The 27,532-nt window shown below is 41.6% G+C and overlaps 1 protein-coding gene across 3 annotated transcripts in view; it reads right to left on the bottom strand.

The window, feature by feature from the left end:
- Nucleotides 1–2,551: 2,551 nt before the first annotated feature.
- fam13a (family with sequence similarity 13 member A) overlaps nt 2,552–27,532 on the bottom strand; it is a 51,533-nt gene continuing 26,552 nt past the window's right edge. For 2 of the 3 annotated variants that reach the window (XM_044028595.1, XM_044028597.1), the window contains 16 exons: nt 23,374–23,415; nt 23,012–23,239; nt 21,288–21,486; nt 18,841–18,899; nt 18,512–18,554; nt 13,198–13,381; nt 8,305–8,521; nt 8,073–8,214; nt 7,774–7,855; nt 7,487–7,692; nt 6,886–6,969; nt 6,537–6,632; nt 5,381–5,464; nt 4,291–4,487; nt 3,866–3,967; nt 2,552–3,766 (listed from right to left, as the gene is read on the bottom strand). In XM_044028595.1, coding sequence (XP_043884530.1) covers nt 3,643–3,766; nt 3,866–3,967; nt 4,291–4,487; nt 5,381–5,464; nt 6,537–6,632; nt 6,886–6,969; nt 7,487–7,692; nt 7,774–7,855; nt 8,073–8,214; nt 8,305–8,521; nt 13,198–13,381; nt 18,512–18,554; nt 18,841–18,899; nt 21,288–21,486; nt 23,012–23,239; nt 23,374–23,415 — 2,089 coding nt within the window. In that variant the 3' untranslated portion in view covers nt 2,552–3,642. The remainder of the gene's footprint in view (nt 3,767–3,865; nt 3,968–4,290; nt 4,488–5,380; nt 5,465–6,536; nt 6,633–6,885; nt 6,970–7,486; nt 7,693–7,773; nt 7,856–8,072; nt 8,215–8,304; nt 8,522–13,197; nt 13,382–18,511; nt 18,555–18,840; nt 18,900–21,287; nt 21,487–23,011; nt 23,240–23,373; nt 23,416–27,532) is intronic. The other variant, XM_044028596.1, reaches the window with a different exon arrangement.

Below are 27,532 nucleotides of genomic sequence, written 5' to 3'. Positions count from 1 at the left end.
GCGGGGTTTGGGACACAGGGAGGGTCACGCTCTTCAAATGAGCTTACATTGATTATAAAAGGTCTACCTATGTTAATGCAAAGTATTTTGGGTTTTTATTGCTTTGGGCAAAGTTTCTCAACCTCTCAGGATCATTTAAAGGAACAAACGAATGGATATGTTATTTAAAAGAACACACATGTTTTGCTATATTGACATAATATGCACAACAAGCGTGCACAAAGGCCACAGCAGGTTGAGAAACTCTGACTTTGATGATGTGTAGTTTAATTTATCTGTCTTTTTTTCTCTCTCTCTCTTTCTGCAAAGCTGTGTATTTTATATTCAATTCATTAAATTCTATTTTTCACTTCTAAAGGTTTATGTTGTTACCTTGAGATAAATCGGCTTTTTTTGTTGTTGTTGTGTGGTTTAATTTATGAAATAAAGTGGTTATTTTTTGACAGAGTAATATGTATGTACATAAAACGTGCGTGTGTGTTTGTGCGTGTAAAGAACTCTTTGAATACAATATTTCCAGCTGTGGTTGGTAGAAGCTCAGATTGTGTTGCCTTCTACAGCTGAACCTTCCATGAGTTTTTTTTTTTTACTGGATGTTTGCATGCTGTCGTGTGAAAGGAAAAAATATGACATTTAGAGAATTATGTTTGTTCGCTTTGTGGTGGAGAGTTGGTTTGAGAAGTCACACACACACACACACACACACACACAGAGACACACACACTTGTCCCAGTGCTTGTCTCCGATGTTTTTTGTGTTATTTCTTTCCATTTTGTGCCACTTTGTTAGCACGTAAAACTGGGTTCAAGCTATTTAGTTAGTATAAATGTTGGATGAGCACCGTCACAGTTTATTCTTGTGTCAGAATTAGGCTGATGTGAGTCAGGATTCACTTAGTTATTACTTATGTGTTGTGTTTTTTTCACTCATCCCGTGTAAAAATGGAACGTTTGTACTGTGGATTATATGCAACACTCTCTTGGCTGGGACTTTGTACTGAGATACTGAGGAAGTTCATTTCTGTGCCACTGTATTACAACCACCTTGTGTATTATTACGTTGTCTTTATACATTACTTCAGTAGCAGTTGACATGGTGCTACCGTCATAACGTCTACAAAGCAGTGGTGACGTACGTTTACCTGTTAGCTGTAGCTACTTGTACACTTTCCCCTCTTGACTCTACACTTTAGAGCACAGGTGTCAAACTCAAGGCCTCCGGGCCACATTTGGTCCGCCATGCAGTTGTATTTGGCCCCACAAGAAAACCTCTCCTGCCGACTCAGTGACTAGCACCGCACTTCAAGTTACCTCGACAGTAAAATAAATACTTTAAATGTGGATTTAAGAAAGACTGAGGTGGAACCGGGGTGGGGAGGGTATTTGACGAATATACAAATCCCATTTTTAGACTAATATTGACACAAGAGGTATACAATATTAGAAATGAAACACTATGACTGTGTTGAAGATTAATTGGACAAATCACATAAACTGTATTCACCTGTAATCTAAAAAAAACTACAAAATCAGCTGTCATATTCAATGAGTAGCTGCTTTATTTGACTTTATAGCAGTTTTACCAATCAATAAATTACAGTGTACATTTGTTTAAGAAACAAATTCCACTGCAACTAATGTAAAAAAAAAAAAAAAGAATCATTGTTCTATTAAGTACATATTCCTGAATATACTTGAATACTTTGACTTATGCAGGACTCTTGATTGTAAAGGAGTACTTTTTTTTCTCTCTCATAAAAACATCAGAATATTTTAAGATCACACAGAAAAAGTGTGTGATCACTTGAGGCGGTCGAGAGCGACGGAAACTGTCAGGTACAAAACTCCCAGGAAAAGGAGAAACTGTCGTGTGATTATCTAGTTTGTTTATTCCGTTCACAAACGTCACATCTAACGTAGTGATCGCGTCACTTTAAAGGCACGGTTGTTGGTTTTGTTGCCTCTTGTTAGTGTCCGATCAGTCGTCTCGTAAACGTTCTTATCATAACTGTGAAAGCGTGGCAGTGCAGGTAACATTGTTGATATCAGATGATCAAACCTAATTCTGTCTTTCGTTCCCTTCAGTCACAGTCACCGTCACCGTTGCCTCTGTTCAGCAATAACAACCTGAAACGGCCCATAAAGGTAATGAAGGATCTTCCCTGTGACTTCAGTGTGTATGTGTCTCATTAAAGCTGATTATCTCCCGCAGAATTCAATCCTATGCAACAGTTTGTGCTGCCCTCTAATCTTTAATCTTTTTTTTTTTTGCATATTATTGTACGAAATCTACACCACGTTCTCTGTTCCAGCCACAATTTAGGTTTTTGGTTTCAATTAAACAATACAGTGTACAAATGTGTTTCCTGATTGTCTCCTTTAAAAGCAGTGGTTGACCTCTGCTCCGTGTACGGGCCAAGTGTAAAAAGTGTCTCTCCTCGGGTTTCCATATTTCCAAACTGGACTATTACGATTATTAACCACAGACTGGTGCATAATCACAAAAGAACCGTCAGTGTATTCACACAAAAGGAAAACTACACAGTCCAGAGTTCAGTAAAAATATGATTTCATTCATGATACAAAATACAAATACAATTTATGTACTAAAATGTACACACTCAAAACTCATTAAGCCTTGACAGTGTTTAAATTCAGTAAAAACAAAATTCACACTGATAATCATCCATTTTGGAGAAAGACAGGAAAAAGTACTCGCTCACAGAAATGTAAACATACACATTGATCCATATTTACAAAAGAACAAACTGATCCGAGGACGGACGAGAAGGAAACAGTGTGAACACAAACACACCGGCGATTCCCAAAGAGATTAAATTGCCCGTTTGACTTAAAGTTAAAGTTAAAGGGCAGGAAAAGGATATTAAATGCATAAAATATACAGTCGTATGCCGAGTCAGGTACAGGGGGAAACAGACGGGCCGTCGTTGTATCCAAACAAATGAATATTCGAGCAGGTTTGGTTCAGTTTGTGTCTTTTGATTCTATTAGAATTAGAAAACCACTTCTTTTTAACGACTCAAACAGTGAAAGCCATCGTTTTAGTCAACACTGTCCAGCTGATTGAAAGTTATACAAATAGTAACATCTCCCTTACAAAATAAACACTCAACATTTTGATCACAGAATCCTTCTTTAAAAAATAGCAGTGATTTCATTCATCCGTTATTTTACTTACAAGTTATGTATATTTTTTAAAGACTTTCTACATTAAAGCGTAACGCGGAAAAAAGAAAAAGAAAACTTCAGTTCTCATGAAACGCATTCGAGAGAATAAAATAAATTATTAGCAGTATAAGTGTGATTCAGGTTATTTGTGCGCTCCATGCTTCAGTCAGGAAGAGACATCTTATGTCCTCTTGTGAACGTCTAAAGAAAACCTGTCAAGTGATGCCGGAGACGTTTGAGTGGCTATAATCAGGCGTGGTTTGTTGTCTCTCTGCGGGCGTCCGGGGGGAAAACCCTGCTGCTGCTGCTGCTGCTGCTGCTGCTGCTTCCTCAGCTACAGTCATGAGCAGCACAGCTGACGGCATGAGGCAGCGTCAGCTCTCTCCTCCTGCAGGTTGAGATGTGACTGACTGTACCTCCAGAAAACGAAGCAACAGTCCTGTCATCGGTTCCCTCAGATGAACTTGGTCGAGTCTCTTTTGCTGATGAGGACTTCCAGCAGCCGCAGCTTGGCTTTGATGTGCTTGTATTCGGTGTACTCTCCTGCCAAAGGGGAGCGGTCCTCCTTCTGCACATTTCTATGGGAGCAGGACACGGACGTTATTAAGAAGTGGAGAGACGGTTCAGGTGTGGAAAAGCAATTTCTTTTGGTTATGCTGCCTAATCTCTCCTTTTACCTTCCGTTTTGTCTGAAGAACTGGTCCTCAAACTCCTTCAGGTTTTTGCGGATTCTCTTCTTCTCCTCTCTGGCTTCCTGGAGCTGCTCCACAAGTTCCTCTCTGGAAGAGAAAGAATAGAAGTGTTTAAATAAATGTGAATAAACGGGTTAAATACGTTCATCCATTCATCTTCTACCGCTTTATCCTCAACGTGAGGATAGGGTGAAATGCCGGGTACACCCTGGACAGATTCTACTAATAATTTCTTTGTGAACTATGATACAAACTTTTACTTAATAAAATAAAAATATGACAAAAGGAGAAATGCCTCTTTAATGAAAACGTTTTAGTATTTTAACATTTAAAATACTGAAGTAAAAAGTAAAGTAAAATGTCCACTGTGGAGACGGTGGTGCGTTTCCCGTCTCTCTTCAGTAACTCACATGGTTGCAGAGTGGAGGTTGGACAGCCTCATGTCGATGGCGTGTTTGGACGGAGAGAGGTCATCCACTGGGGAAATGAAACCGTCCACCTCCTCGTCCAAGTGGTCCAGGAAGCTGAGCATGCTGAGGTCAGGCCGGACGGTCACGGTGAACTGGGTCTTTGAGTCGCTGTCGTCCTCGGAGCCGTCCTCCTCTTCCTGCGGGAGGCAACGAGAGGTGAGTGGCGGCGCCTCAGACGCGCCGGTGCATGAGGGTCACGCATGCATGTGTTAGTCATCCGTGGTTATAAATCATCACAGCACAGCGGCAAAGTGCACCTCAACGCTCGTCGTTCGTGATTCATGTCAATACTCATTAGTAAATAAAGATATATATATATGGATGTAATGAGTGTGGTCGACGGGAGTCCACTGAACATCACACTAGTGCATTTACACCAGCCATAAACATCTCACTAAACACTAAACGGAGAGCATTTTGATTAAAGGTGAAAGTCACTTGCAGGATCATTGTGGTTCACTGCAACATGGGCCTTGATTTTGAAGCTTTGACCATCGCTTTCTCTCGTCATTACCACGCTGGACTTGTTTCAGATGATCACACACTTGCCGATGTGAAAGAAGGTGTTCAATTTGACCCCGTTTTCCTCTGCACCATGAATAATGATTCATTCACAGCCTCACACGATCGTGTTCATTCTCCTGAACACGAACACGTGTATGTTACTTTAATCAAAATGAAACCGATCCCAGACCTCCGACCGACTCGACACCAGTTATTCAACAGAAACGATGACCAAAGCTGTTCAAATAAGACCCAGATTGACTCTTTATTTGTCAGAGCGGTTACTACGCGTCTATGCTTTCATCAAGATTCAGACATCACGTCCTGTCAGCCACTGATTCAGAGTTTCTACAGATGCTGGTGGCAGGAAACAGGCAACTAACCAATCAACAGGCAGCAATCAGGCTCATTAGAGGAGTCCATGGTAATACAGTACATAAGGGTCAGGTGGAGCAGAAGACGGGGGGGTGGGGGTGGGGGTGGGGGAGCTGGCGACTGATTATTTGAAGCAGCAGCAGCTCTTCACCTTGATATCGTCGAAGAAGAGCGAGGTTTCGCCCTCGATAATGGGCTGAAGGAGGGGCCCTCTGCGCTTGCTGGAGGGAGAGCCCTGTGGTGACGGTTAAGAAGGAGGCGTTAAGCCAGAGTACGCCACGCGCCCGTGGCACTTCTCACCAACCTTTCCTCCAAAGAAGGTTTAAATGGCATCAACGCTACAAAAGGTGCGATTGACCCACTGTCACAGAGCGGTGGGTAGTTTCAGGATGACAGCGTCAGCACTTCGTAGCAAGAGGATGTCAAATAAAAATAGAAAACAGAATTTGCTACCTAATTCAAAGCTACAACCTTATTTGACTCAAAGATGATAAAAATGCTGACCCATAACTTCTGTTGTACAGAATAATCTACGGCACTGCTCCCCGCCTGCACGCTGGGGATTAGAGGCGATGTTGGTGCATCATGCAGATCAAATCTTACGTAATGAAAATGCCTATTAAAGCATGTACTGTGCACTACTCTTGAAGGCAGAATTATTTCATGTAGAGTTGCATCAGGAATAATGCATGAAGCTTTTTGTTTTTAAATGTTCGCTGGACTTTTGTTTTCACCCATTTTTCCAGAATTGCTTTCAACGTCTGGCAGTTATTTACAACTTGCTGCATGTTAAAATAGCGTACTAGCAATTTAATATGAAGAAGTTTTATTTAGAAAAAAACACTGCAGTTGTAAACCTTCTCACAATAACATTCATTTTAATCTTGAGTCTGCAAAAACAGGCCAACAAAACTCTTCAGATTCTGTGAGTGACATTACCATAATAACCACATGTTGGCTTTAACTGCTCAGCTTTCACATTTCAGTAACCATGGCAGCACAAACGTGTCATCTGTGACACGGTCGGTTAAGGAGAGTTTTACGACGTTTGTTTTTTTTTTTTTTACAGTTGCTGACCTCTCCTTGACTCCTCGCCTGTTCATGTTGTCACCTCCTATAAACACAGCCACTCGTGAGCTTCTTTACCAAAACAGATGACCAACCGAGCAACTAAAGCTGGACTTAGAGCTCACATAGACGGATAAACGCGACTGTGGCACGACCCCGTCTGCAGTCGCGTGGACTCACAAACAAAACAAAACAGCTGTGGAGGAGGACGAGGAATGAGGTTTAGACGAGACACTTACAATGACAGGGATGGTGGAGGCTCTGCACAGGATCTGCTTGACCAGGCGATATCTGTCATAAAGCGGTTTCATGATTTGCCTCTCGCTCTTGGTGACCTGAAGTAAGAAAAAACATCTCGTTAACAGGGGATTCGTTTCTTTCCCCTGCAGCGAGAAGGTCATTAAACACAAAGCGGTGGGGAGGGACGGGGGTTGAAAGGTCGGCTGCATTTCCGGACACAACACAATTACTGCAATTGGATTTGGTCGGACAAACAGAGAGCGCGTCACTTTGGTTCTGTTCTGGATCACGATCATACGCGGTAAACAAGATTTCAGTGCACTGTGTGTGTGTATGTGTGTGACTTACAGGTCGGCCGTGTATGCTCTCATAGTAGAGGAGCGCTTTCTGTAGCGCCACCTTCTCTGCTCCGATCTGCTCCCGTGTCATATCCTGTCAGGAAAGTGGACAGGAAGTGAGTCTGCATGTTTGTTTGTTTGTTTTTTTTTCAGAATCAGAATCAGAATCAGAATAGCCTTTGTTGTCGTTATTTTGTGAACAACGAAATTTGGGTGCCACTCCCTTGGTGCAAAATACAAATATATAAATAACAATTTTAAAAGAGAAAATAGAAATATTAACAATAAAATAAGAATAAGGATAATAATAAGAATTGTCTGAAAATAAGAATTGTTTTTTTTTTTTAAATGAAATTAAAGTTTTCTTGTCAGTTGCAAACGTGGACTGTACATAAGTTCACAGTTGAAGCTAACCAGGTCGTTAGAGAATACAGCGAGTAGACACCAGGGGGCGACTCGTCCACCGGGGGGGAAATAAGCCTTAACGTCTCACTTGATTTACAGCGTCAGCTGTATATAACACCGTATATGCCCTTAAACAACCTGAACACACGCACGCAATCCCTAACATTAACCTGACCACAATCTAAATTTAAGCCAGGTCTATGTACCTTGATGTCCTCGGGGCGGTTCACCTCCTCCCTCTTCTCCTGCAGCTTCTTCAGAATCGCCTCCAGCGTCGACTCCACCGGCGGCTTCGGCACCTTCTCCTGCTGAGGCTTCTTCTCCAGCTGAGAGCCAAAGCTTTTGGGCAGCGTGTTGCTGCGCTGACGGGTCAGCGGCGGCAGATCCTCCTCAGACTTCATCAGCTTGTGTTCTGTTCATGGTTTATTAAAAAAACGACGCGTGAGCTTCACTGCTTTTAATTTCAATGACTCTGATTTTTGATTCGTCTTACCTTTGAGCTCCTTACGCAGTCTGGCCAGTTCATTCACCCACCTCAGCACTTCCGGGTTTGCAACTTTATCACAGTGGGAGGGCTGTGGGACAAAAAGTACAGACAGTAAAAATCTGATCTACATGTGACTGTCGCAGTAATAAACTGTTGCCTTTGGACATAAATGTGACGTAGAATCAAATAAACAAGAGCAGAGACAGTGAGAGACACTGTCTTCAGACAGTGGATAACCGTGTTTATGCTTTGAGCCTTAATGAGTTCTTTCTCCTCATGATAAACGAGCTGCTTTTACGTCTTACCCTGTATTTTCGCTCCTCTTCAAACCGCTCTTCAAATCTGTGGATCTTTTTCTTCAGGACGTGAATCCTCTTCGTGAGCTGAGCCGTCGTCAGCTCCTCTTTCTCGTCGTCACACGAGCCGAGCGATGAACTTCGCCTGCGACTGCAAAGATGAAGCGGCGTCGTTAACGTCGCCTTCTCTCTACTCCACAAACAAAAACCCCCGTCCATAATAATAATAATGAGTGTCTACCTGATGAAAGAATGCGCGTTTGGAGGCGAGGGAGGCACTTCAGTGTCGTCCAGGTACTGCTGGCTGTGTCCATAGGCGTAGAAGCGAGGGGACACCATCGGGTCGCTGTCTTCCTCCAGCAGCTGGCTGATCAGTCGTCCGCCGGCGTGAGGAGACAGACGAGCTTCCTCGCGGTCCATGCTCTCCCTCTGCAGCGATGAGTACGCTGGAACAGGTTCTGAGTAACACACACACACACACACACACACACACATACACACTTTGAGTGAAAACGTGTCAAAGACAAAAGTACACACAAAGATGTACAATAACAAGCTCACCCTGGTGCAGTCACAGCAAATTCACCATTTTTTTTTTACTTTTATCATATTTATCTAGAGCTGAAACAACTAATCAATTAATCGATTATTAGTCAACAACTGTTATGATGATCAATTATAATTAAAATTAAATTAAAAACAAGATTTCTGACTGTTTAAACTTCTTAAATGTGAATATTTTCTTCATTTCTTTGCTCTGGATAACAAAGAAATCATTAAAAGTGAATCGTTTTGGTTTGATGACACTGGTCAACATTTTTTTCGGTTTTCTGATATTTTATGGACCAAACGATGAATTGAGAAAATAATCGACAAATTAATCGATTATGAAAATAATCGTTAGTTTCAGCTCTATATTTATATACAAGTGGTGCTTGTCTTCCATAGATCTGCAGTGAGTGCTCGTCAGACATTATCTGGGATCCTCTGTGGTGCTGTAAAAAAAAAACAAACAAACACTGGACATGATAAAGCTGCTCTTTCTAAAATTGTGCAGGAAAAAAACCAACAACAACAACAACAATGACCTTCCTCTGAGGCTAAACAGTCACTGATGGGTAAGACACACCCACACTCCCCTGGTTACAGCCTCTGCTCTGGCAATAATTATGTCTGGGGAAAACAGTCAAGCAGGAACCCCTGACAATGCCTGGGCTATTAATAAAAGCCGGGATCTCTGTGGGATAATGTCAGTGCACAACTCATGTCAAGGAGGTACAATAAAGGAGTCTGAGATTTGGTTTCCACCCTGCACGGCGAGAGGCACGCCATGATGACAAGGCTGTTCAAGCACTTGTGCATGAGAGAGTTCATTGTTGTAATAAGGGGAATCACCGCAGGGAGGGCAAATGTGTGCAACTCGGCGAGAGAAGGAACGCTTCAACTTTCATGGAAAGAGGAGAGAAAGCATCGATATCTGGTGTCAGCGCACTCTAGAAAGACGCTGCAGAGCGGCTACGGTGGGAGAAATCGTGGGAGGACAAGAAAACACACTCTGTCAGGAAACCAACTGTCAGTGTCAACACCCGCGGTAACAGAAAACACGCACGCCCAGTCTCACGCAGCACATGCATGTTTTTCTACGCCGCGGCGGGTCGGCGTGTACGGGAAGCGACGTGGCTCAAATTGCAGCTGGAACTCCTCGAGGTGCAGTACGTGCAGTTTGTCAAGTAGCAGCTCGCAGGCATGTTTAAGCTGGTTCACAGCAGCAGGTGAAACTCTTAATCACACTCCATGTCTTCATTGTGAGGTTCATGATCTCCGTAACGCTCCACGACATTCTTAAATTAATCCCTTAAATCAACTGCTCACTGACGGCTGAGGATTAACTGGACTCATGAAACAGAAAACATGCCAGTGTCTCTAAAGGTGTGTGTGTGTGTGTGTGTGAGTGAGACGCTCAGCCGCAGTGTTCCAGACCATTCAAGCATGTTGCCATGCAGAAGAGAAGGTCATTTAGACAGGCCCTTCTTTCTTTGTGATGTAACATAACACTTAACATTAAAGGTTGACTGATTTATCAGCCTGATTTTCTTTCCATAATAGGCTAATCTTATTTGAATTCATCAAGTTATGTGTAAGAGTGAAAGACCTGTTCAATGAATGTGTAGGATAAGCAATGTTGTGCATAATTTGCATTACATATTATGAGACGGGGGAAAATCTACCAAGCACACAAACAAAATTAAATTTCTCATTAGTTCTCCATAGCAAACCTCACACCACAACCTCTACTTACCATCACAACAACTCGAATGGAAAATGGATTTAAAGTCAAGGAAAGGGGTGTTATAGTAGGAAGAATCTGGAAGAACAAAGGGGAGAAGAGAAAGATAAGACGAAGGTGAAGGAATGAGAACGCGATGGAAGTGTCACATTAAAGCGATTAATCACAATCCCGACACACTAACTCATGAGACGTGACCTTCACAAACGTGTCCATGTCCATTCTGTGTCTCTCCGGCACCTCTGTTGGACAGACGAGGGCAGAGCAGCAGCAAGTGTCAGGTCACCAATGATAGATATTGGCACAAATTGTACTGGCACAATGTTCTCACAGCCCTGATGCCCTCATCCGACTGTTTACAGTACAGTGGGCACACATCCAGTAGCTCTGCTTACAAACCATTGTACTGTACTTCTGCTGATCAATTCTGGCTATTTTTGCCTGGGAATATAATCACTATTTTGCTTTATTTTCTGAGACGTTAGCAGTGAAGAGAGAATCACAAGTGTTGTGAATTTATTTTCATGTTAATATAAAAAAGAACAAACAATCCACCTCTTCTATATCCTCCCTAAATGTAAACAACATTTAAATGATGAGTAAACACAGTCAGAGACACTTTATACTGAACTCAAACACAATGCAACACACCAGAGTAACACTTTATACAATATTCTACACAACGAATACTGCAACATCACCAAGACCCCTGCATCACCTTTGGCCACTAGAGAGCTCCACAAAGCATCTGACGGCATGAGAATGCTTCAAACATGAGGCTGCTGAAGCTGGGAGATTTATTGCATGAAACAATGTTGCTCTGTCTGCTACATCAAACAGCAAAGAGAAGTGTGGGGGTGGGAACGAGGACCAGTGTTTGCAGCAGGAGAGAAGTCGGCGCTTGCTGCAGCGTGTCCCTCTACTGTATTTGACCGCACGAATGAACCTGTTGGTTATCATTCCAGTACAGTTCGGAGAAAGCGTCTTGGCTTTCTCTGCTCAGAAAAGAAATCTCCACCTACTTCCTCAGTGTTGCAATGTCATAAGAAAACAATCACTGTCTCAGCACACAGCGATTGTGCAAAAAAAAAAATTTCTGCACAAAAGCCAGCGCAGCTAAAGCAAACAAATTAATAATAACAACCTCAAAAGGGCGTCTGACAGCAAAAAGGGAGTTGGAGGAGAATATCAATAATGCAATGTTTGTTGGCCACTTCTGAACAACTCTGTTAAGTTGCATTTAAATTTGACCTTGTTCAAAACTGGTATTGACTGCACATGCACACATGCATCACTGTCACTAAGTTTAACTGACTTTTTAAAAATGGAAAAAACCTCAAATGACAGCCAAAGCGCATATATATATATATATATATATATATATATATATATATATATATATATATATATTAGAAATGGAAATGAGCATTTATATATATATTTTTATATATATATATGTATGTATATGTATATATATATACACATACATATATATATAAAAATATATATATATGCTCATTTCCATTTTTATCTACACACATATATATATATATATATATATACACACACACACACATATACATATATATGTATATATATATCTCAGGTCTCTATCAACATGTGCCCTAAGCGTTTCAGCCTTTCGTGATTGCCTTTGACTGGGAAGTACAGCAGCAGTGGAGTCTGCAAACAACTCAGTCAAACAAATTGCCAAATGAGTGTCACTCACATCCTAATTAGATCGGCACTGTTCACTTCTTCTACAAAACCACAGGAGAAGCCACAACCACAGATGAACTAAGGACTCAATGTTCTCATGTGGTTTCCAGGGACGAGCCCATACAATACACACGGCATGACAATGAACCGACACAACAGAAAAAGTTAAATCTAACACAATCTGTAAACCCTAAATATGCTGCAAATGTTTGACACTTTTTTTTTGAAATGGTTGGTTATAGCTAGATGGTAAATGCATCAGTACACAAGTCGTATAAGCAGATAAATTGTTTCAATTTAAGTAAACGACTATTAATCGAAATGTGTATGGTTGCAGTTAAAAAGCACAATTTCATAATTCGGTTTCTTCTTCTGTTAATTCTGCTCATTATCTATGTAAACATACACAATATAGGTTGGGACAATGAATATCTTTATGTTTACATCTTTTTTTAGGAATAGAATTAGTCATTTTTTGCATGTGCAGCACTTATCTGCGCCCAATTGGGTGCCTTGCTCAGAGGCACCACAGCCCTTAACCCTGGAGCCCAATTGCTTTCCTTCTTGGCCATGGGCGACCCTCTTGTACTGTATACTGAGAGGTTAATGTTCTGAATCTGTTACACAGACGCCATCCTTCATTCAGTCACACAAACTGCACAAATAAGTGACACATCCTGGTAAAATCCCCACCGTTTGCTTCCTAAATAAAGCCACAGGAGAAGCCAACGACCTCAAATGAATAAGGACTCAAGGATTTCATGTGGTTTCCAACAACAACAACAACAACAAATGTACTGCACTGCAGTGCTGCCTTGTCTTGCCAGCCGAGGACAAACACATATTAGTGGCTAGAACTTAAGAGGATCCTTTTTTTTTTCGAATAAATCTTGCAGGAGAAGCAAAAAAAAGAGTTGCATCAGGAGGAAGGAGAGGAGGAGCAAAGGGTGTGCAGCTGCTTCTCACACAGCCATGTGCAGAGCAGGGTGGTGGAGGGTGTGTGCATGTGTGTGTGTGTGTGTGTGTGTGCGTGCGTGCGTGTGTTTGCATTCCTGATAGTAGTAATACATATTTATATGTTAAATCGCTGCAAGCAAACAACATTTAAGACGGCAGCTTCAGTCTCACCTCCCCAGTTGTCAGTCTCCTCGGTCAGTGTCGTCAGGTCCAGGCGAGGAACATCCTCACAGCTCGACCTCTCGCAGTCCGAGTCTCGAGCCTCTCCTCCTCCTCCTCCACCACCACCTCCACCTCCACTGACCCTCCCCGTGTCACAAGTGACAGGCGAGTCCTGGATCTTCATCCTTAGCGTCTGGACAACCATGAGAGAAAAGAAAACAGCTCTCAACAATGACGGGCAGCCCGTGAACACACTCTTTAAGTTGAGTCACACACTCGCTCCCATTGGCCCCGCCCTCACAGAGGAGGCCGCTCCCTGCTCGCCATTGGCCGCCGTTTCTGGTCAAAACATCCGCCCATCTGTGTATGTGGGAGAACAAGGGAGCGGTGGCTCCGCCCACCATTCCTCAACCCCTCCCTTGCTCCCTCCCGCCCGCTTATTTTCCTCTCCCTACTTCCGACGGAAGCCCGCCACGCTCGCGCTCTTGACTGACAGACGTGCTCGACCAGACCTCGCCATGGTCCCCACCCGCGAGTGGAGCTGGACATGTTTGCTCCACAGAAGCGAGAGAGGGAGGGAGGGAGGGAGGGAGAGGGAGGGGAGGGGAAAGGAGAGACAGAAAGACAACGAGGACATAAAAACCAGACACGTGAGGCAGCACACGTAGGCTCACTGAGACACACACACACACACACACACACACACTCTCTGTTAAACTGTGGAATTACAACTCTTCACACTCAAAAAATTGTCTTTTGTAAATAAAATACAGTGATTTAACAAAAAAATTAGACAGGATTAATATACAGACATTAGACTACTGTTTAAAAATGAACCAATTAAAGTCAGTAAATGGTTAAAAAGTAAAAATACATAGACTGTTTCGATCTAAATGCACTATGTAATGACAACTATTCTATCTTCTAACCTAATTAATCAGTTTCATGAAGCTGCTGTTATGCTATTGCATCGCCTCACTCTCTCGTCACTCGTTCAAGATACAGTATGTAACGTAGCGTTAGCATTTAATTATCTAAAAACGAAGAGGCTTATGTTAAATATCTTGTTGTTTCCACCACCCTTTAAATCCATAGAAATACACAATTCTACTCAACTTAATGGACCATTTTAATTGTATCTGCTCAACCCGTGTCTGCTTTAAGCTCTGGGGGGAAAAAACTCTATGAAATGTGAACATGAGGAAAAATGTTTGTGGTTCGACAAGTTAGCCTTCATTTTATTGTGTGCATTTGTCATGAATGGCTCATCAATGTCATTTGCTGTGCCCTGTGAAGCCTAACAAGGAACCCACATGAGACAAGACAGCAATCCCAATCCTGGTGCCATCAAACTTGGTGTTGTAAAAATCAATCAACGGATATAAAGTTAAAAAAAACAAAAACACTGACATACAGACCAATATGTCTTGCATTTCTCATACAAACACATCCAGAGTTGGCACTGCACACACTGGTGCACTAAGGATGTACAGTTGTACGTTCCTTATATTTATAGATAGACTAACACTATGAACCACTTGATGTTCCATCTTATAATGTCCTGTATGCTGAAGCTGCCGGGCCGTGTTTTCCTTCTTGCATTGGCTTCACACTCCCAATAATGACTCTCACAGGACTTGCTATGTGCAATAAAACAAACACTTTAACACAAGCACTTAAGCAGTAGTCACTTCAACCATTTTGGTCCTTGAAGATCTTTGAAACGTATGGTACCTATTTCCTGGTGAGAAAATTGACTTTTAGACTGTTTGCGACTCCCACTTGTCTCATTTCCTACACTTAATTTACAGCAGCATGTATCTCATCCGGTTCTTTGTGTTGGTAGAAGTTTTCTCGGATTTACTGTATGTCCAATCTGGGAGCACAAACCAACGCAACGAGTATTAGGGCCAACAAAAACATGAATTCTTTTTCTCAGAAAGTCATAATTCTGACCCGAATCAGCTTTGTGTTAACGTAATCAAACATTGCAATAACACCCAACATGCACCAGCTTCTCCTCTCTCCCCTTCCACCTCAAACTTTTTCTGCGTTTTGTGCATTCATGGTGAAGCAGCATGGCTGAGTTCTTCACTGGGTGTCCCTGAATTTCTTTCCATGGGGTTCCATTTCCTCTGTCTGGGCGTGGGACCAGGCTATTTTTAGGAAAAACACATCAAGACGCGCTGCTGCTAAACCTCATGAATGTCAAAGGCGACTTACAGGAAGGAGTGCGCTTCAGTGTGGTCACAGCAGCCTTTGATTGGTGTTTTTGTAAATGATGCAAACTTGTTGTTGTTAGTCTGTGTGTGTTCTTGTGCTGAAGCTGAGAGGACAAAGCTAAAAACAGAGAGTTATCAAGTCTCATCAGCTGCAGCTGCTCGGGAAATCACTGATGTGATCAGAGGAAAGTGCAATCTGTTACCAGCTAATGGCAGAAATTTCCCCTGAGTAGCACTGACCATCACTGAGACCCCACTCAGCCGCTCCATGAACAGGAACATACCGCACCAGCTCACCGTGTCAACAATTAAGAGCTCCTTATACCACGGACCCACATACACACACATGTAATCCTTCACATAACAACAACATGGCAATAACAGGTGCAGCTCAATCAGCCTCCAGAACCAGTGCACACACATAAACAAAACCCTCTTGCATGAACATAAAGTTTCCCATCACTTTGTGTGGATGAACCCAATGACTCATGTAGTTAAACGTGCTGAACTCTTTGTGGGAAAATATCATCACATACTATATATTATAGTGATCTTTGGTGGTTTATGGTATTTGAATATGATTTTTAAACTGCTGTTTATTCTCTATTGTAACGTGCCCTCAACTGCAGGAAATTCAGGCTGCAGACGTCGTTGCACTTTCAAGTGTTTTATTGGACACCACAACTGGGAAAGTGCTGCTGTCACAGCCACAACTCACACTGAAATAACAATAATCCACCATAGATCCAAGGATGCTCCGTGTGTCTCTCACTCACACAGTACTACTGTTTCTAAGGTAGGGTAGGAACTTAATGTAAGTAATAATGACCTTAACTGTGATTAGATACTGGTGTTGTGCCAATTTGCACCTTATCCTATACAGACAGTGCATAAGATAAGTAAGACTACTTAGATAAGACTATCTGCGTAAGTACACATATTCAGATAGTCACCATGTGATTAAAGTATGGATGCAGCCCTTGATCACATGTTGCCCCTTTAATCACAGTACCGACAGTTGAGGTCGTCGACAGGTTTCATCATCAAGCCGCACTTTTGATTTCTGACCCTTTTCACATGTAAATGAACCAAACAAACATGGCGATCTGATAGAAGATCACACGGGTTGTTTCCTCACTTTTACTCTCGTCTGTCCGTGCTTCTCTTCTCTTGTCATCACTTGAAGATGCTCACAGAGACAGAGAATCACGGAGGATTAACAGGAGCGGCGCAGATGTTACAGTTCACTGTTAATGTCTCCATGTAATGCCAGCGTAGGTACACACACACACACACTGTTCTGTGGATAATCAACCGCTGAATTTACTGAAACAGCCGTGATTACATCATCGTGAGAGGTCCAGCTGTTGTGTGAGAGTGTGTGGTTGGGGGAGCTGTATTAGACAGTGATTATGGACAGCTTACACACAGTGTACAAGCAAACACATGGAGGAATTCAAGGGGCATTTTGCTGAGAAGGCAGACAACACTGGACACACCCATGCATGCACGTGAGCACACACACACACACACACACACACACACACGTAGACACTTTGCTCAATAACGTGTGGTCGAACTCTCCTTTCAAAACACACACAAACTGAAGTCATGTCAATAGACTTCAGTTTATAGAGATCAGTCGTCGCAGACAGTAAATACAAATGTGTGTTTGTTTCCATTGTGTCAACATAAAGAGCAACAGTTTGACCTGCATACAACCTCACATTATTTTGATGGTGACATGAATTTATAGAAGGGTGAATACCACTTCTGTCAAAGCCTGAGCAGGTCTGCATCACCTGCATTGACACTATGTTACTTCCAGTCACAGCACCGCTTCTTTTTTTTCCCCACAGCTAGTTTTAGTTTCTAATATGTTGGAAAAATAAAAGATTGTAATCATATTTGTATAAAATGCTGTACACAATAATATAATAATATAATACCTTACAACAATTGTAACAAACAATACCTTTTACCAATGTTACTTTAAAAACCCTGCACACTGCAGCTCTTATTTCTCACTATCTATTTTCTTGTGTTGTAGACACAAGTTGTCTTTGTTACTAATTTACAGACACCAAATATACAACAAGACAAGACACACTTACATATTGTGACACACTTTAATGGAGCATTTCCACCGACTCTACTTGCCTCGCCACGGCACGGTTTAAGTAGCGTTTCCACTAGCCTAGTACCTGGTACCAGGTACTATTTTTGGCGCCGAACTGTAGATCACTTAAAACTACTTAACTATCCTAACAACGTGGGTTCATCTCCAACAACTACAGAAGTGTGGTGTAAAGTCACTAGTCACTTGTGTGTGTGTGTGTGTCATGTATAAAACAAAGTCACCACAGTTTCACTCAGCTGTGCAGTGATGACTCCGCCCACGTTAAGTAGGTACTTTTTTGTAGTGGAGATGCGCCATAAGTGTGTGTGTATTTGTCATTATTTATTTGTTTGTTGATTATTTTGTAAGGGATACATTGTTCTTATGTTACCACTGAGACTATTGTATCATGATTGAGTCTATTGAGCAGTGACAAAATGTGTCCTATGTGCAACATGAACAAGAGCGGGGAGAGTTTCCCAATCCTGGTCATTGGGGAGCCACTGTGTTGAATGAGGGCAACATCTAAAACAGGGCAGTGGGTCCCTGAGGACCAGGACTGAGAAACACTATACTAACTGAGACTATTTTGAACCAGGCGTCAAGGTATACAGCTAAAATAAATTGGGTCGGAATCTTAAAAGTTGGTTTCCAGTGGGAAACAAAATATACGTGTTTGTTCTGTGCGAACTGCTATGCCATCAGTGGTTATGTCAATGTAAGCTATAGAACATCAGCGAGGAGGAAGGACATCTAGTGCTACTAAACTACAGAAGGAGAGCTCACAGAGGCATGATGAAATCTTTACTTTCAGTCTCACTGAGCAGTGGAACCATGGTTCTGCTTGACTGGTGTGAACGTGTGCTGGTTTGCCGAGTGCACACCAGGGTTCTAAGTTCTGTTCAGAACCCTGGTGTGCACTCTGCAAACAGTGCTAACAGAGAGAGACTCATAGGAAGAGGATCCATTAACGCTATCTTACCTGTGGAGGAGAACGGCGCTCCCCTCTTCTTGAAATGTCATTCCTGGAAAAGCAAGAGAGTTTTACCACTTTTATTTATTGATTGATTTTAGTAAATAATCATTAACTGACCATTACAGTAGCTTCTGTCAAAGCGAGTGCAAGACAGAGGTTTATCTCACAGGAAACCGCGGCTTATGCATACTGTCTATGTCTGCTGTCTTTATCAGATAACGCGTGTGTTATAAACAGCACAGTATGCTACACACCACACAGACATTTCAAACATTTAGTTACCAATGTCCACCACATCACACATCACACACAAGAGATTAAGTTAAGAAAGTTACCCTTTCTGAAATGTATCCATGTGTTTTGCTCCAGGTCGTCTGTCCACACACTCTTTTACCTGGAAAAGATGCAAACATTTGAAATGTTAATAATCTATAAAGCTGACTTAGGACAATTTTCAAAAATGCAAGTACTTTGTGGTATGTTATATTTGTATGAGAAGTTATTTACTATTTTTTGACACTGTAATATCAACATGTATCGGCAGGTTAATCTTGGTTTACAGAGGTATGCCGATAATAGGTCAAAAATATTACAGATATTTTCTCATTAAAAACAAATCATGTGCTAAATAAAACAGTGCAGACCACGAATATCTGTGCCAGTTTCGTGGCACTTCAGTCCACAGTAAAGTGGTAAATTGACCAATTGACATTCACAGGCAACCACTAAAGGACATTTAGAAGCTGCAGAGGAGGGAAGAAAGATGCAGTGTATGAACTTGGATGCGTATAAACACATTTACACACACACACAAAACCTCTTGATTCCGTCTGTGTTCGTTAACAAAGCAGTGACACCGTGGCAGCTTTGAGATCCTGAAGACCTGAAGATCACATTCACACAGAGTCACACACTCAGCACAATACTTAGCTGGCCATTCAGATCACATACATGTGTGTGTGTCATTGCATGTCATCTTATATGTTACATAAAGGCTCGGCACAGGGAGCAAAGGATAAATGAAACGCTCAAGCAATCTAGATTATCTTCCCGAACAAATCTATTTCCACCAGTCAAAAACAGAGCACCACACAGCTGATCTTTACATTAGCTTGAACCATGAGAATAATAATCCAGTCTGCTTACATGCAGCTCAAGTGCCCACAGAAGTCGGTTCATGTAGTGACAAGCATCGCGACACGTGTCCTTGTCATTGTTTAGAGACGCTCTGCAGTAACACACACACTGATGATTTTACGGACTGTATTTCTTTATTGTTAATTGGTTTAGTTTATTGTTTTTGTTTGGTTTGAACTTAAAATGATTGGAAACATGTCCATCACCACACATATTCTTTCTACACTGCTAGATCAAAGTAAAGGCAGAGGAATGTTTTTCTACAGAACATTCAGTTCATTCAACAATAGATACCCATCTTATTGAATGAAAGAAGTGGTTAAAAATGTTCATTCTTTTTAGATTAAAAGGATAAACAGCACAGGAAGACACAGCTGATGCCACAAGGCGGTACATTTAACTCATTGAATGAAAAAATATCTTTTTTGAGTTTAAAATAACCTGGACGGAGAGTTTGGTTCATTTATCTATTACAAAGAACACCTCATTGTCATGTGCAGCAGATCCATTTAAGAGGCACTTACCTCTTTAAACGTAATGCAGTGGGTATATGCAGGATCTTAAACACGGGTAAACCTTCTAAAAAGGCAACCGACTCTTTTCCTTTGACCAGTAGAGTTTGTCTTTCTGTTTTTACCTCTCGTAATAATAATAATGATGTTTGCGTTAACACAACAGAGGAAAGAACCTCGCAGAGCACTGACAATGCTACTTTTATCTTTCACATCTTTCTCCGCAGCAGCTGAACACTGTTAGATCACTGTTTGAACGATGCAAGCAGCGATCGGGCTTGCATCGTTCACGTGATGTCATAATTCCAAAGCTCCACTAGACTGCCAAACTTCACCAGCGTGTCGTGTTTTACAGCGCAGATGAGTCACCTGACCTCAGAGACGTTTTTCTGTCCAGTGGAAAAGAGTCTCTTCAAGAAGAAGCATCAAAACGTCTCATCATGTTCTGCCTTCAGTGTCTTCTGTAGTAACATAATCTTGTCAAACCCAGATATTCAAGACAAGACTAACATCGTAAAGTCGACATTAAAGGTGGACTTTAGTGAAACGGAATAATTGCTTGACAGGATCCAAATGCCAATTGCTCAAATAAAACCAGCACTTTAGACTTAAAGACTTGAGACACTTCCAGACTTAAGTAACCATGACAACCGCTGAAAGGACTTGTTGCTCTCTGGTGGCTCGTCTTCTTTAGTGGATAAAAGCTGCAGATAATTGCACAGTCATGGATGGCCCTTCCAGCCGCACTGCTTCGAGGAAAAAGAGGTTCACAATGACTGCGGCGTGCTGCATATTACAACCCTCTGTACAATGACAATAGCAGGGAGCATTTACGCAGCTGCACGGCTTCCTGTCATCCTCCGACTTAGCTTCCATTTAACGATGCCTGTGAAGTGCAACAGGCTATTATTTGCAGAAACAGTGATGATGGGGGGGGTTGAGCGGAATGCTTTGAAAGTCTTTCTACATTACAGGAGCGTGAGTGGAGCGTGAACGCTGTGACGCTTGGGTTCCATGAAAGCCCTGCATATTTATACGTGACGCGTTATTGAGGTTATCGGTTGACCTGAACCAAAGATGAGCCGGAGACAGTGAGCGAAAAAGACGAGGAAGAAAGAGATGGTGTGACTCACCGTGTGAACATCCTTGTTGTCAGTGAGCTGCACCAGTGTAGGGTTCTGTTTTGACTTCCTGGGTTTGGGGGTTTGACCCGTGTGACCTCCGTGTGAGTCCACGCTGCTGCCGACCGTGTTCTCCCCCACGCTTCCAGAATGTCTTCCACTGCTGGATGGGATGTTCTCCTTGTTGGTGTCCGACCTGACGGACACAGCCCTGAAAGAAAAGGATGGGGAAGTCAAGTGTGGTCTGTCATGGTGAAACATGACAGGAAACTAAATGCCAAGGTCACTGCAGCACCTCATTTACTTATACCTTCCCCGCTAAGGTGCTGTTTAGTTTCTGTGCTAATTCTATTTACCGTCTTATTTACTGTCCGCGCTCATATTGACATTTCGTGGTGTCTTAGAACTCATGCACTCGTCTAATCCATGTGACACTGATCTCTTTGACTTCACCAGGTCTCTCCATCAACAAGGATTAGCTTCGAGCTACAATGACTCCGGTTGTTATGATTGTGCTAAGTCTCAGCGGACAAGCTTACAATGTCAAATGAAACCTTACAAATGCTCTTGTTTCCAAAACACCACCTGGTTTGAAAGAGCGCTGGAGGTTAAATCATTCCATTTTATTTATGTTACGTAAATGTAATCAAATTGCCTTACAAGACTCCTGTAAACAGATCATTCCTCTCCTCCCCATGTATGTGGGAGCCATGATGGACAGACATATAAAGACGATTCATAAAAAAACAGCTTTCTACTTCGCACATTTCCCTTCTTTGTAAGAAAAAAGTCTTGCCATTTTCCCACAATGCAACAGGTGTGAGACTTTGATGTGTAACATGTGCACTTTCCCTTTGATGTATTATTATTATTATCGTCATGTGTGGGAGGTCACACAGTGGCACGACTCAACGTGGGTGAAAAGGTCAAGAGTTATGAATAAAAGGTGTTTTCAAACAACAGGCACAGGTATACAGTACATTGTTGAGGGGTAAACTAACACGTTGCTCATTGAAATACTTGTAATGTCTGTTTCTTGAAATATAAAAGAATAAAGTTGTTGCTTATGATAAAACTATTCAAATTCAATTTGACTTCAATTCACGTGTGGAAACTTGACCGTTCTTTAGTGTTTTCATGTTCATTTTCCAGTACAGTAAAAATAATGCAGTTCCTGCGTGTCGAGAATTAAGTCATAGTTAGAATAACAGTGAAAGTGACGCATAGAGAGAGAGGATTAATATAAATATGTTTAGGTTATCATGTCACATCGCCAAGTTTAACCTAAAAATGGTCCATTCCTGCTTTTGTAACTTTTATATGTAAAGAAATCTTATTCTACAGACTGAAGAGACCGTCTTTGTTTCTCACAGATCTGCAGAAATCATAATCATCGCACACGTTTACATTTTTATTCGAAATCCTGAACTAAGCCTCTCTGTATTTCTGCGACCATTAAGATCTTGTGTCACGTTACAACTTTCCAGGAAGTACAGGAAGTCTCATCCTGGTGCTGCAGCTGCACATGAACACCACCCCAATCAGGTCTGATAGTTTTGCCTGACAGGGCCTGTTTTCAGATGAAGGATGCAACCTACAAATAATATTAATGGTATTATGATAATAATAATAATAATCACAACAGAAGTTACGCACTATAGCGTTAATGACGCAAATGGAGATCACACATGACGAGATTGAACTAAATCTGGTGCCACCAACTGCTGAAATAGTACCTGTCTCTTTCTCGACGTCTCAGATGCTCCTCCTCCTCCTCCTTCTCCTCCTCCTCCTGCTGCTGCTTCTGGTCTCTCTGGTGTCGACGTCTCTGTCGCGCAGTTGGCGTCACCTTTAGAGATGTCCTACATGGGCTCAACTCACACTCCTCCGAACCTTGATCCCCTAAAGGGTTTATATTAAACAGGTGCTGCTCCACTGCTGAACGTATCGTCCTGTCCAGGAAACTGTAGGAGATAAAAAGACAGGAACACAAATGTATCAATTTAAGCTCCGATAACAGAGTATTTGATTTTCTTCTGAGCAAACTGTAGTTAAAGTGTAAAGTGATTAACTACAAGAGCAACGTGACACCACTTACTTCACCACATCTGGAGTGCAGCAGACAGGGGAGAGGTGGTTACTGAAAGAAAGACACCAGGGGAAGGTGAGTTAACGCAATTGAGACAGGTGGTCACAACAGGTCACTGAGCAACGCTGGAAATCCCCCAGGCTCTGAATCTGGCCCTTGGTGATCGAGGCATCTAGTGTGTATGAGTGTGTGTTGACTTCAGCTGTGTTCACAGCATAAGTGCGTCCTCAGAGAGCGAAGGCACCAGCTGATGTGACGGCAAGTGAAACCTGCTTACTTGAATTTCCTACGTGCTCTCTCTCTCGAGCAAACACCTACACGGCACATCTCTGTGGCAGCGATAAACAATATCACCTACATCTTTGTGTTCACTTATTGTAAGTCACTTTGGATGAAAGCGTCTGCTAAATGACATGGAATGTAATGTAATGTAATGTGTTCACTGGCGTCCTTTCCTCTGAGGCACTTAAATGTGATGTACAGTTTTAAAGGTTAGAAAAACAGCATCATAAAGATTTTAACCAACCTGAGGAAGAGCTGCTTTCATTACTCATCCAAGCGACCATCCAATGTGGTATATTGTAAGCATCTCAGCATTGTTTCTCTTTAAATATCCTATAGACCCTTATTTTGAAATGTCTTAATTTACCATTATTTAACCAGGTGAGTCAATTGAGAGCCAATTCTCTCAAACTTGACACGTGTCTTAGTCTTAAGTAACGCAAAAGATATTGTTCAATTGTAAAAGAAGCAGACAGTGGCTTTCACCACTCTACTGTAGCCACTCCCCCTCTCACTCACACAGCACTGTGGGCTACCTGAGAGGATAAGTGGGCCTTTTGGCAGAGTGCAAGATGTGTGGGTGATTATTATGTCTGAGCTCAACAATAAAGACTCCCTGAATGTGGTGTGTCTGCATTAAAATGAGTCAGCGGATTTTACTCAACGCAGTTTACGTGCATTACAATGAGTCAGCGGATTTTGCAACAACACGCCAACAAACACAGGTATGCAGTGGCTATTCAAAAGTACGTAAAACATGATGCGCAACAAACCGACACTTGCAACGAATGACAATTCCGACTGCAAGGTCCCAAAAATAAATAAATTGTTATGCAATGTAGTTCAATTTTCCATATTTATTGTATGCCATTATGTCACTGAACTTTTGCTGTGTAATAGTAACAATGAGCACTTAAACACACCCAACTAACAATTATTAAAAACACACACAAAGACAGTTTTTGCACGTGCACTGCACTAGAATATTAAAAAGCGAATGGCAAAAAGAAAGGGTCAACATTTTCTATATGATAAACAATTTTTCTCTGTCCTTGTGTCCAAATACTCACAGGTCTAAAACTACACATATACAGTAGTTTTTTTTCCATTATACATAGAATCTGACCGTAGCATCGAACAAGAAGTAAAACGTTAACTACACCATTTGGTTTATCATTGACAGACAACGTTCATACACAGTCCACAGCTTCTTTTCCCTGAAATTGACCATTTCACTCTATTTAATGTTACCTGATTGTTATTCATCAGAGATTCTATAAAGCTAAAAAGCTGTTTTTGGACGTGATTTTGGTAGATTGTTCAAGAAACACGAGTAATCTGAGCTGTGACTACATCTAAGTCAAACATCACTGAAGCAGCAGTTGTTAAATGTGCTGAAATCTGTCTATAAACGCAAGGAATGTCTGTCTGACTGTTGAGCTCATAACTGTCCAACGGGTCATTTGGCAGGTGACGTACTAAGGGCACCAGTGTGTGCAGTACCAGCTTTGACATTGTTGGGATAACAAATGCAAGAGATATTGGTAAAAAAAAAAGAAAAGGAAACAGGCACATATAGACTTACTGGTACACGTCATGTCTGCTTCTCCTGGAGCAGAACCAACTCGACACATATGGGGGTCACGTGAAAGAAATCTTCCTAAACACTGATGTTGACAGTAATAGCAGAGATAATGCTGGAATAATGGGACGACACTGTGAAGGTGACTGTGGTGAACCTGTGCAGAACGACGCACACCTGCACAGACGTTATCACAGACGTGAGCGGGGAGAGCGAGTCACAGGGAAACACACACTGCAGTGTGATATGAACATGAACTTGTATATTATACAGAGTTTTCATCTTCCATCTTCAGTTTCATTTCTAGTGTTAGGCAAGTGGGGGTAGTGGGGAACTGAAAGTTAATATCTGCTTGGGCAAACAGGCTCCATTAAAAACCAACCAATTATCTCTGGGGACAGCAGGAAGAGTAATAGATCAAACCTGGGACAGCAAGAGGTGAAAATAACAGAGATGGTGTAATAACTTATTACTTTTCAATGTCACGGGGCTCACGTTCATCAAGTGCAGAAGAAATACAACCAGTGTTAATGAGATATACATTTGCATGATGGGCCACACGGTGTTGTAGTGGTTAGCACTCTCGCCTTGCAGCGAGAAGACCCGGGTTCGAGCCCCGGTTGGAACAAGGGCCTTTCTGCATGGAGTTTGCATGTTCTCCCCGTGTGTGCGTGGGTTCTCTCCGGGTTCTCCGGCTTCCTCCCACAGTCCAAAAACATGCAATGTGGGGATTAGGTGAATTGGACACTCTAAATTGACCGTAGGAGTGAGTGTGAGAGTGAATGGTTGTTTGTCTCTAGCTGTGTGTGTGGCCCTGCGATGGACTGGCGAACTGTCCAGGGTGTACCCCGCCTATCGCCCGATGTAGCTGATATTGGCACAGCACCCCCGCGACCCTCTGGCGGAGGATAAAGCGGTTAGATGATGACTGACTGACATTTGCATGATATAAAAGTGGTGAGAAGTTGAATTATACAGTAAAATTGCAATAATGTGACACACATTATTATTACGGTGGCCTACATGTGACAGTTTTAAAGGATTTTTAAAAGTTGTGAATACTTTTTTAAACTAAATTAAATTTAAGACAATTCTGAAAAGAATTAAGGAATGTATTTTGTATAGACTGTGCCCACTATTGTAATGGTCACTTCATTGAGTACAATGTTCTTCTCAAATTCACATCTTAATGCTCTGGTTATAGTTAAATGTGAATATTTTCTAGTTTCTTTGCTCCTCTATTACAGAAAAATTAATATTTTTGACTGACAGTTTAGTCAATCATGAATGATTGATTTATTTTACCATTATTAACGTTTAATCTCTTTGATTTACCTTGGGAGAATCAGAAGATTTAAGTGTACATTGAGTGTATAAATAGTTTCTTCTACCTAACCCTTGGATGCACCCTTGGTAAATTGTCCCTTTGTTTATCCTGGACAGAATTCTTTTTTTTTATGCATGTATAGACTAAGACTTTTGTGGAATGATATAAAATTCCAGAATTTTTTTTGTCAAAATAAATGTTTTTACAATTTCAAGCTTTGAAAACTGCTTGGTCTCTGTTTTTGTGTATGCGATCGTTCAATTCAATACGCTTTTTTAAAAATGTGAGTCATTTTTGCTTGTGGTGTGTTTATATAGATGGTTAAAATTAAAATAAATTATAATTTCATCAGATTGCCTATGCTGTGCTGAAAAAAGGATATACTACACATTCTTATAGTCTCTGTATATACGTTACACATAGTAATGGAATAAAGCAACAAGGGTTCTAAGGGTTAAATAAACTAACTTTGTAAGTAAAAGTGATTTTTATGAAAAACTCCATTTGGCTTTAAACAAATATCTATTTTGGCACATAATGTTAAATCATGTTGATGAAACAAACAGCTGGGTCTGGCTGAGCGTAAGTGTCAAGTGTAAAACATGTTGTCATTACGTATCCATCTTGCAGCTATCATCATCGTCTCAAATAAGCCTCATGTTGGCATAGGTTATGGAAGTGTGGCAGTTTGTGATTTACCAAAGAAAGTGATATCACAGCCCGCAATATTTAGCTGTAAGTAAAGATGTAACGATGTGAAACCACTCTGGTATGAGGAGGAATTGTTTTCTGGCGCGTCACGGTGACTCTTGCAGTTCTGAGCGACTGACAAAAGAGAGCCGAGGGTAATGAGGTTGAGTCACTGTGTCAGAGGTGAAATAAAAACATCACCTCCAGAGCATGAGTGAACTCACTACACAGACTTTCCTTTGACACATATACTAAAAATGGAACTTGATGTCACACCTGCTCTCACC

The sequence above is a fragment of the Solea senegalensis genome, linkage group LG6 (genome assembly GCF_019176455.1).
Source record: "Solea senegalensis isolate Sse05_10M linkage group LG6, IFAPA_SoseM_1, whole genome shotgun sequence".
In the NCBI taxonomy this organism is placed as follows: Eukaryota; Metazoa; Chordata; class Actinopteri; order Pleuronectiformes; family Soleidae; genus Solea; species Solea senegalensis.
Note: the sequence above shows the minus strand (reverse complement) of the source record. Positions and strands in the feature narration are given on the sequence as shown.